Source organism: Monoraphidium neglectum (genome assembly GCF_000611645.1).
Source record: "Monoraphidium neglectum strain SAG 48.87 unplaced genomic scaffold scaffold00669, whole genome shotgun sequence".
Taxonomy (NCBI): domain Eukaryota; kingdom Viridiplantae; phylum Chlorophyta; class Chlorophyceae; order Sphaeropleales; family Selenastraceae; genus Monoraphidium; species Monoraphidium neglectum.
In genome coordinates, this window is record NW_014012959.1 from 1,617 (window position 1) to 11,857 (window position 10,241).

Consider the following 10,241-nt stretch of genomic DNA (forward strand, 5'->3'; position numbering starts at 1 on the left):
TGTGTGTGTGTGTGTGTGTGTGTGTGTGTGTGTGTGTGTGTATGTGTGTGTGTGTGTGTGCGCGGGTGTGTGTGTGTGTGTGTGTGAGTGTGCACGCGCGCGCACGTGTGCGCACGCGTGTGTGTATTGCAGGGCGGAGCGGTTGTGAATCGTGTGCCCGACAACGTCGCGTGTCTACAAGTGGGTGCGCCGCGGGGTTGCTGACTGAGGGTGACAATGCGTATGCTGCCCCCCGCCAGCAATGTGTCGCCATCCTGCCTGCCGCCCGATGCCCTGTGCGTCTCGCGGCCGCCTGCAAACTGAAACGGCTTCCGCGGCAGCAGCGCGGCCAGCCGCGAGACAGGGCGCGCGCGCGCACCTGCGCGCCGTCTTGCTGGTCAGGTCGAGGGCTCCGCAGATCACTTTGACCTCGTCGCCCGTCAGGTTGCCCCCCAGCCCCTCGTCCGCCCCGTGGATATCAACCAGAGCCTTAAGCTGGGTGCGGCGGAACATGACCTGTCGTGGTTTGTGATCCGAAAGGTCGTTAGCCGGGGTGGTGGTGCTCGGTCGTCGGTCGGGGCGCCGTCAGGGGTTGGCGGCAAGAAGGGGCGGCCCGGCCAACAGAGGCCCAGGCTGGCCGGTCCAGGCGCCCGGGGCAGCAGCAGCGAAGGGCCGAGGGAACGGCGGCCCGCGCCTACGGCGGCGCTGGCGCGGGCAAGGTTTGCGCCCGAGGATTGCGCCCGAGGCCTGCCTTGTGCTCTGACCCCAGCAGGGCATCCAGCAGCTTGGACAGGGTCCAGCTGATCTGGAGGGGAGAGGGGTGTTTGACCGGCGACGCGGCGGGGCCGCCAGTAAGGTCGACGAGGTCCAGGGGGCAGGGGCAAGGAAAACGCATACAACAACTCAGATTTGAACCCACCCCCAGGCAAAGGCTGCGATGAAGAAGGTTGGACGATGCCGCGCGGCGCAGAACGCGAGGGCGCGGCAGCTCGAGGCCGTGGCGCGGGCGCATCCAGCCCCTCACAGAAGCCGGGAGGCGCAGAAACGGGGCCCAGACCAACCCCACTCTCCCCTTCCAGGCGAGCGACTCACCGGTGACGTCACAAGCATGAGCAGCCGTACCAGCCACGCTGAGTAATAGCCGATGGCCAGGCCGTACCTGAAAGCACGGGCAGGGTGACATATGACTACAGGTTACGGCAGAGGCGCGCACGTCCCTGACTCATGGACACGCTGAAGAGGCGGCGAGCAGCGGGCTGCATCGCTGCTCGCTCCCGCACAGATGTGTGCATGCGCTCCAAACGCAAGTGACTGTACACAGCATGGGCATGCGCTGCCATCGCGCTGCAATCAAGCGCCGCCGCGCAGCGCCGCGCGGCCCCGGGCTCGCCTGCTGCAGAGGGCTTGAGGGAAGATCTCGCCAAACACGAGCACGGCCGTCACAGATATCACTGAGGAGTGCACACAGGATGAGTGACGGGGCGGGCAGGCGGAGGCCGGCGTGGCCGTTAGGAGGGAAAGCCGTCCAGCCTCCAGCCGCATGTCGTCTGCAGCAGGACACAAGGCCCGTATGCACATGCGCACGCCAACGCTGCCGCGTGCGGTGCCGCCGCCCGCAGGCCCAAAGCAGCAGCGAGCCCGGCAGCGCAGGCGGTGGCCCGCTGCGTCGCGCACCGATCGCCGTGACGGGGTCTGCGAGGCGGTCGAGGAACAGCGGCAGCGCCTCCATCGCCACCGCGTTGCACAGCAGCAGCGTGCACAGCAGGAAGTGCTGGTTGGCCACCAGCGGGAGGATGCCGGCCGCGTAGCGCTGCTCGCGCCGCGTGCCGCTGCGGCGGAGGACCTGCAGAGAAGCCGGGTCCGCGGCAGGAGCAACCATGGTAGGGCATGACATCAGGAATTTTATATGCGGATTGCTTGCAGGGGTGGGACAAGGGACAGCGAAAGCGGGGGGGCCGTCGCTCGCGAGGTCGCGGCCGCGCGCGCGCTCGTTCGCAAGCTTTGGCGCCTCTCCGCGGCCTGTGTGAGCGCATCACACCTCGCCCGCATTCTGCCTGCCGCCATCCCCAGGCTCCTCACTGAATGCCGCCGATCCCGCCCTCTGGCCTTCCCCTCCCGCTCGCCCCGGCCCCTCTCCCACTACCCCCCTTGATGTCCTGCCCCCCCCCCTCGCACCTCTAAATCCACCATGTCCATAGACATGAGCCCCAGCGTCAGCCCGCTCATCAAGCCGGCCATCAGCGTCAGGCCGACGGATATGCATATGTATCTGTGGACGGGTTGGCGGGGAAGGGGGGCCGGTGGCAGGGTAGGCTGGGCGCAGGGGTGGAGCAGATGCGGCGAGAGGCAGGCCCGGGGTGGGTGGCGGTGGGCGCGTGTTGCTGCCGCGCTGGGGCCTTGGCATGCCACGCGAGGTGCTGCTGATTCAGCCAGCGTCACAAGCGCGCGCATGCTGCGGGCGACAGACCGGGGCGCGGGCGGGGGGAAATGCCACGCACGTGATTCGCTGCTGCGGCGTCAGGGGCTCCTCTCCGGACTTTTTCGACACCATCGCCAGCACCGCGCCGTGCAGCAGCACCAGCAGGCGACCGTCGAGGGGTCCGCCTCGATTCCTGGCCGCCGCCATGGCCCGCAGCTGCCGCATCGTGCAGAGGCGATGCTTTGGCAGCTGCGGTGACGAGCGCGGCGCGACGGAGCGTGTCGCGGGTGCCTGCTAGCGGTGCAGGGCCCTGCTCACTAACTGGCCAGGGAGAGCTGATATGACTGCCTGATATCCACTGTTGCTCCGAAGAGCAGCAATTGAGAAGCCAAAAATTGCTGATCGTTCTGTTGCAAACTGATCAACGCGCTGGGATTCGTCACGATCAATTGAATGATGTTTCACAGAAGATACAACAGCACTCTTGTACTTGTCGCCCGACGCAGATCTGCAGCTAGATCTTCGTAGGAGTGCCGTGCTGTGCGGCACAGAACAATTCAAGCTTTACACATTGGTTCAAGCGTTGACTGAAAGACGCTGCCTCGGCTTGGTGTGCCTTGTGACGTGGTATCATTGACCAACGGTCAGCACCAGGGCGTGGTGGAGTGTGCGCCTGGCGCGAATGTTGCTGCATACGCCACCACCCCACAGGATAACACACATGCAGCTCCGTTTTATAAGTATACGTCAGCTACCTTGGAGTCGTAGTCGGCCGTCACCGTCCAAAAGGGGATTGAAGTAGCAAGTGTGCGGCAAGCAGAGTGCTCAAAGCGAGTGGGGTATCCCCGCCCGTGGCCGCACTACCGGGACTCGAATTTTACCACAAACCACCTGAGCGTGACTGCGAGACGGTTAGAGCGACCAGAAGAGGCTTGAGCTCGGGTTGCATCATATACATCCGCTTGCTGGTGCTCTGCAAGGGTGGACCCTGCAAGAAAAATGGCAGTCATGACATCAGAGCCTGCACAGGTTACTCAGCTCGTATCCTGCAGCACAACGGTGCCATCCATTTTTTCGCAATGCTTTATCAGTAACAGATTAATTGATTGATTTGTTACCGCGTGTGCAGCTGCAAGACTCATCGGGAGACGGCCGCCGCGACGGCCCCACGGCCCATCGCCTCTGCCTCCAAATGTGGGCAGGGTAAGCAAGCAGGCAAGCGCTCCACCCACGCAGCACAGCAAGCACCCACACCCACACAAACGCCTGAAACATCCCCCCGCGAAAACCGACCGGCGGTACAGCACGACACAACACGCGCAAGACATGGGCCCCACGAGGGGACCGGAACAAGCGGTTTGCAAGCGGGTGGAGGGTCTACTCCCCTCTCGCTGGGTGCAACCCGAGGGCGAATGAGCTAAGTGCGCCAGCCCACAAAACCCGTCGCTTGGCCCCGCCGCACAGGCAGCAGTAACAAAGTGCTGTTTTGAACCTGGCACGTCTGTAAGCTATCTTATTGGCTTTTGCCATGCTGTGCAAGCAGGCATCAGCAAGGCCCACTGGGTGGTACTCCTGGGGCTGGCTAGGGTGAGGGATCGCAACACTTCCGGGTGTGGGTTATTAAATACCTGGTGTTTGGGGCGCGGCATGCATTTGCATGGCACAGACGGTGTGACAGTGCACAGGCAGTACAACAGTTTGCACAGCAGTTGCGGTGGTGGAGGCGGGGCACTGTGGGGCTCTTGCGCGTCTCGTTGCGGCCTCTGTCCCGCATTCCTATCGGTAGCTTTTGGCACCCGATTGTCACGGTTTATTCGAAACTATCCTGAAATTGTGCAGATCCGATCTGCACATGGGAGAGTCTTCCGTCACCTAGTCGTGCACAAGTAGACTGAAACGATCATGTTCGACTGTCATTGCCACCTGTACACGCCCCAGTTCACACCCGCGGAGGTTGCAGACCTTTCGGCTGAGGCCGCCGCTGTTGGAGTCCGCGCCATCGTTGCGGTGCCAGAGACGCTCGCCGATTCTCGCGCTGTGCTGCAGCTCGCGGCCGGTAGGTGCTGCTTTCCGGACGATCAGCCTCTTCACGTGCAACCCTACCATACCCGCTCACCAGCACACACCGCCCGGTCTCTGCAGAGAACCCGCTGGTTGCGCCCTGTGCAGGCCTTCACCCGGTGCAGCCCGTGCACTCGGACGGCCTGCCCTACAGCGGCGCGCGCTGCGTGTCGTTGGAGGACCTCGTGCCGGCGCTGGACTTCATCCGCGACCACGCGGACGCGCTGGTCGCGGTCGGGGAGGTGCGGGGGTGCTCCCAGGGCGGAGGGGCCTGGGAGCTGTGCAGGATGTGCAGCGCCCTTCCAGCAGGCGCATCGACTGCCTGGCTTCATGAGGCCCAGTAACCGGCCTGCAAGCCAGCCTGTGTCAACATCATCTCCGTTCACATTATCGCGTGTCCTCACATACAACCTCTCAACATGCGCGTGCATGCGGTTTTGTTTGCACACACATATGCATCAGGTGGGCCTTGACTTTTCGCCCCACGTGCTTAATGGAGACGAGGCCCTGAAAGACGTGCAGCGCGCAGTGCTGGCCGCCCAGGTGCGCTCAGTGCAGGTCTGATCACTCCCCTTGGGTGTGACGTGAGGGTGTGCAGAGAGCTCAAAGGGATATCAACAGGCCGAATGGCGGCTGCTTTTTTGCGGCGATCGCGTGCACACTCCCCTCTCCCTACGAGCCAATGTGGCCGCACATACAATGTATGTGCTGCACACAAGCACGCTTGCACACAAAAACACACTCACATGCACACACGTGCACACACACGCATGCATATGCACATGCACACACAAACTCACTCACACACACACACACACACGTGCATACGCACACCAGGTGTCTCTTGCCAATGAGCTGGGCCTGCCCCTCAACGTGCACTCGCGGTCGGCAGGGCACCACGCCATTGACGCCCTGCTGGTGCGCCCCCACGCACAGCTGCCACGTCTGTCAGACACCACCTACTAACTCCGGTTGGCTGGGCGCAGCGCATGCCGGCACCCTCGCACACGGATCACCATTCCTGTCCTGTGTGCACCTGTTCAAGTGAACAAAAAAGGGCTCTCTGCCAACGCGAGTCTGCCAGCGGACCCAGACACAGCATTTGTCTGAACCCCCCCTCCTGATGCACTCCGCCACCAACCCAAAATTATCAGGAGGGCCAGGCTCAGAGGGCCCTGTTCCACGCCTTTGACGGCAGGGCAGTACACGCCCTCAGGTGGGCCGAAACAGCAATTGGGGTGGGGTTGAGGCGCAGCAAATGGCACCCACAGCTCCTGCCCTGTGTGCTGATGCTGAACGGTGCGCCTTGCTGCCGTTTGCGAGGCCTCGCCCGCACTGCAGAATCCTCTCTGTCAATCAAAGTCTGCTTGCACCGAAGTTCATTTCTGCCCGATACAACCCTTTGATCCTCTAGAGCCATTGAGCGGTCACCCAGTTTCTACTTCAGCGTGCCGCCCAGCGTAGTGCGCTCGCCGCAGAAGCAGAAACTCGTCGCCGCACTGCCGCTTGACCGCCTCGTGCTGGAGACTGACGCCCCTGCACTGGGCCCAGAAAAGGGTGTGACCAACAGGCCAGCCAATATCACGGTCGCGCGTGACGAGGTTGCTCGGATCAAGGGGATCGCGCCGTCCGAGGTTGAGCGGGTAACGACCGCCAACGCGCTGCAGCTCTTCCCATTGCTGCGGCGGTGGGTTGGCAACGGTGATGCGGCAGGGGATGATGGCGAGGCACAGCCATGAGTGGGAAAAGCCGTGAGTGGTGTCGTTGCACAGCTCACGCACGTAGCTAGTGCACACTCGGCGTACGCGCGAGGCAATGGTCGGATTCTGTTCAAGCGAGGCACACGCAATGGCATGGTCTGCGTGCATATATGTACACGACGTTCACTTTTGAGGCGACAGCCACGGGCTTTGTGCGCTCGGCGCGGCCACACGAGCACAGACGCCAAGCAGGGGTTGCAGCCATCCCTGGACCTCCACAGCCATGCCTGGGAGTGCAAAATTGTATTTAGCCCCGTTTCAACCCCGCTGCCCTGCAGGCATGCTGCACCAAGCCCTCCCTTTCCACCTCTTTAACTGTACAAAGCAACTCTGCCTCCCCATGATTGCAACATCGTCCATGGTTTGGCGCGTTTCTCACTTTGCGTTGCTGTTTGTGTTGTGTTTCAAACCTTGCTGCCTGGCCTCCCCTGGCAGAGTGCATGACGCCTTGCTATACCTGACCCAGCCTTGCTGCCCTCACATGTGTTGGCGCACACAACATCGTCGGCTTGCGCCGAGGGCGGCGGCGACAGCTGCGCTCACGTGTGTGCGCATTCACATGCACTAGTTTGAGTATGCTGATTACAACACGCACACGTGATTTTGCACCCTCACACATGATCTCAAGATCAGACAATTTGTAACAACCAAAGTGGTGGGGCCAGATGCACTTTCCCAACGCAATAGCATGCCACATAATGCTTGTTTGAGCACAGCCGGGCACTATTCGATCTGTGCGTCTCTCCTGCGCCACTGGCTACCCTGTCCCGCCGCTGTTGCGTGCCGCGCCTGCTGCTCCTGCTGGTACCAGGGCGGCCGTGCTAGCGCGCCGGCGCTCAGCCACCCAGTCCATGGCCGCGGTCACGTGAGCCAAGAGGCCCGGCAGCTCAATGCCGGCTCCCTCGCACTCGTGACGCAGGTAGAGGTGGCCCAGCAGCGCCGCCATCCCGGCATAGTGATTCTGCTCGCGCTGCGGGAATGCATGCGTGGGGAACGGGATGCAGCAGGGTCATGGGCGTTTCAGGGGAGAGAGGCCCCTGGTTGTTGTAGATGGGGAGCAGCAGCCAGGTCGGCCTTGCGCAAGCATGGCGGTGCACAGCAACCGCACAAGGTCTGGAGCGCGCAGCATCTCATTTGCACGACGTGCGCGTGCCTGCCTCGTGCGTCGCATGCGTGCGCAACCCCTCTGTGCACGGCCGTGCGCCCACCACGTTGTGCAAGACCTCGACCACCGCGCTCCTGCCGCCAGGCTCCATCCACGCCTGCCCCGCCAGGCCGCCGCCGTGCGCGCCCACCAGAACGCCACAGCGCACGAGCGCGTGCACCTGGTCCTCAAAAGGCACGTCTGACAGCTCGACCGCTCTCAGTTCAAAAAACACGGCAATGGTGGAGTTGCTGCCTGGGCTGCCGTTGCTGCTGCTGTTCTTGCTGATGCTTCCGCTGCTGCTGCTGCTGCTGCTGCTGCTGCTGCTGCTGCTGCTGCTGCTGCTGCTGCTACTGCTGCCGCCACCGAATTTCCTCGCCAGCTCAGCGGATGCGCGCGTGTTCCAGGCGAGCACCTCCGCCTGCAGCGCCCGCACCACTTCCCCGTCGTTGCCAACGGCCCGCGTCCGCTGCCACTCGGACAGCCGCGCGGCGCTCAGCGCCTCGTGGCGCGCGCGGGACGCCCACATGACAGAGATCACCTCCATGCGCGGAGCGCTGCGCTGCGTCTGCGTCAGCTGCTCGTTCGGTGCCTGCTGCTCCGCACGCCGCCTGTGATGCTGCTGCGGCTCTGGGGCCGGGGGCGGTGCTGCCGGCGCCGCTGGCAGCGTCCAGGAGAGCAGGAAATGCGGGCGCGGCGCGCCGCGCGGCCTGAGCTCGGGGAACAGGCCGCGCAGCCAATGCGAAAAGGCCACAACCAGCGGCGATGCTCCGCAGCGCGCGGCGCGGCTGCCCTCCCCGACGCCTGTGTAGGCGAAGAGCGAGGTGCCGTGCTCGTGCGGGGGCACGTGGAACGCGGCGCGGAGGCAGGTGCCATTGGGAAGGGGGTCTTGGGTGAGGGATCGAGTGGGGCCGATTCGGCGGAGGACCTCAGCGTAGGGGCCTGCGGGGGGGTTCGGTTTGGGTGGCGGCAACATGCAAAGGTTGTGAATGTGACGTGATGTTGGTGGAAGGGATCTCGTTGTGGCACGGGCATGCATGTTTTCGAGCCACGTCAGCCCCATCGCCGGCTCGCGGCTCGCGGCAGCCGCTGCAGCTGCACCAGCCAGAGCGACGGGCCCTTGAGAGTCAGACGCGCCCACCGTGAGGCTGGGTGTCTGTGTAGAAAACTTGTATGGGGGCCGAGGTGTTGAGGGCGGCTGCGTTCTTGAGGAGCTGCAGGGCCGTGAAAACCGTGAGGAAGTACCTGCGAAGACATCCAGGAGTGGCGCCCAGCCCGATGTGGGTCTAGGGTGCGACACAGGGCGGTGCCGTTTGTGCTGCGGGGCCGCAAATGTGAGTGCGGGCGGCAGGGGCGACTGCTGCTACGACCTCGGCAGCAGCAGCAGCAGCAGCAGCAGCAGCAGCAGCAGCAGCAGCAGCAGCAGCAGCAGCAGCAGCAGCAGCAGCAGCAGCAGCAGCAGCAGCAGTAATCTGGCGATATGATTTGATCCTGCCCCCATCCCTGATTTCTCACTCCATGCTGTGGAAGGTGTTGATGGTGTCGTATCGGTGGACCAAAAGAACCTGATCTACTATGGCACTCTCCGCGCCACACGCCCGCCGCACCTCGCCCTGACGCAGCGCCACCACGGCACCCAACCACTCGCGCAGGGGGCCGCGTGCCGCAGGCGGGAGCGGCGCGACCGCAGGCGGCAAAGGGCCGCCGGCGGTGCTGTTCATGGAGTGGTTGCCACTGCCAAGGCCGGTCCTGTTCATGCCACCACCGCCGCAGCTCAGGCCCACCTGCTGCGACTCCAAAGCTGCAGCGGGACGCCAGACGAGGTTCTTGCTTGCGCAGGCGGCCAGTGCCACTGCAGGGTGTGCCCAGCACGCCACGCTGCTGCCTGCGCTGTTTGCATTGTCATCGCCGCTGCTGCTGTCTGCCGCCCCAAAGCAGATGTCCGACCGAGCTGCACACCAGGCCTGCATGTAGGCATCCCCAAAATCTTCGTCGCAGTGCAGGGACTGCTGCGCAGCAGGTCGCTCGTGCGCCGAGCCATAGAGCACTGGCTGCGGCTGGTCCGGCACGGCCGCATCAATCGCGCCATGTCGGGGCGCACGAGGAATGACATCGAAACTCAGTGCCACCAGCGTGGTCAACACGGCCAGCGGCGCGGCGTGGATGATCCATGACCGTGCCGTGGCTCAGGTAGCGCCCGGCAGGATAGGAATGGTCAGGGATCGTGCAACTCTCTGCGCGTGATCTAATTTGATCCACTGTGCCGAGTTTGATACACATGCATATGATCCAAAGGGTGGTGAAAGGCGATCCAAGCGAGACAGTGATGTCTTCTTGGTTTCTGGGATGGCCCATATGACAAGTTAGCTGATGAGTAACCAGGCGCATCGGCGCCATCGGTGCTGATCTAGGGCAACAGTTGCCAAGGGCGTTATAAGTTACATGGTCCTTTTTTTGTGAAGAGTAGCCACCCAGCTTGTACCATAGTATTGCGACGGTGAAGGACGGTGGAGTTGAATGTTTTGTTAGAGCGCTGGGAGGGCGGCCGAACGCTCGTCACGCTCACATATGTACGAAGCACAGGTAAGACGAATGCACAGGCGGCTGGTGTCCCTCTGTAGATGCAGGGTGGACGAAATTCACGCGGCTGCGTGGGCGCTGCGCTCCGCAGCGCTGGCAGCGATGTGGCGAGACGCGCCGGAGGCTTGACAAAATGCATGCAGTTCTGAGCCTTGCCCCATGCCTGATACTGCTGGGCGGGACCAGGAAGTTTGTGCAGAGGGTTGGCCTGGCCGCCCACAACTTACTCCTGTGACCTTTTGCAGACGGATGCTGCGCCACTGGGCCCAGCGGCTTGGCCGGCGGGCGGCGCCTCCCC

The 10,241-nt window shown here is 63.3% G+C and overlaps 5 protein-coding genes across 5 annotated transcripts in view; 2 read left to right on the forward strand and 3 right to left on the reverse strand.

The window, feature by feature from the left end:
* Window positions 1–2,623, reverse strand: part of MNEG_4718 (hypothetical protein) — a gene marked incomplete at both ends in the record, with an annotated part of 3,388 nt that extends 765 nt beyond the window's left edge. The window contains 6 exons of the mRNA XM_014046800.1: window positions 359–495; window positions 1,072–1,138; window positions 1,406–1,430; window positions 1,654–1,822; window positions 2,155–2,248; window positions 2,478–2,623. Coding sequence (XP_013902254.1) covers window positions 359–495; window positions 1,072–1,138; window positions 1,406–1,430; window positions 1,654–1,822; window positions 2,155–2,248; window positions 2,478–2,623 — 638 coding nt within the window. The remainder of the gene's footprint in view (window positions 1–358; window positions 496–1,071; window positions 1,139–1,405; window positions 1,431–1,653; window positions 1,823–2,154; window positions 2,249–2,477) is intronic.
* A 1,677-nt stretch (window positions 2,624–4,300) lies between these two features.
* MNEG_4719 (Putative deoxyribonuclease TATDN3) lies at window positions 4,301–5,425 on the forward strand (the record flags this gene model as incomplete). The annotated part of the gene is made up of 4 exons (XM_014046801.1): window positions 4,301–4,454; window positions 4,568–4,701; window positions 4,922–5,002; window positions 5,297–5,425. 4 exons carry the CDS (start codon window positions 4,301–4,303, stop codon window positions 5,423–5,425), a joined length of 498 nt encoding a protein of 165 aa, XP_013902255.1.
* A 1,551-nt stretch (window positions 5,426–6,976) lies between these two features.
* MNEG_4720 (hypothetical protein) lies at window positions 6,977–8,864 on the reverse strand (the record flags this gene model as incomplete). The annotated part of the gene is made up of 4 exons (XM_014046802.1): window positions 6,977–7,189; window positions 7,428–8,305; window positions 8,505–8,608; window positions 8,734–8,864. 4 exons carry the CDS (start codon window positions 8,862–8,864, stop codon window positions 6,977–6,979), a joined length of 1,326 nt encoding a protein of 441 aa, XP_013902256.1.
* Window positions 8,865–8,874: 10 nt separating this feature from the next.
* Window positions 8,875–9,333, reverse strand: MNEG_4721 (hypothetical protein; the record flags this gene model as incomplete). The annotated part of the gene is made up of 1 exon (XM_014046803.1): window positions 8,875–9,333. The coding sequence occupies one exon, from the start codon at window positions 9,331–9,333 to the stop codon at window positions 8,875–8,877; it is 459 nt and encodes a 152-aa protein (XP_013902257.1).
* Window positions 9,334–9,931: 598 nt separating this feature from the next.
* Window positions 9,932–10,241, forward strand: part of MNEG_4722 (hypothetical protein) — a gene marked incomplete at both ends in the record, with an annotated part of 4,316 nt that continues 4,006 nt past the window's right edge. Inside the window, one exon of the mRNA XM_014046804.1 lies at window positions 9,932–9,946. Coding sequence (XP_013902258.1) covers window positions 9,932–9,946 — 15 coding nt within the window. The remainder of the gene's footprint in view (window positions 9,947–10,241) is intronic.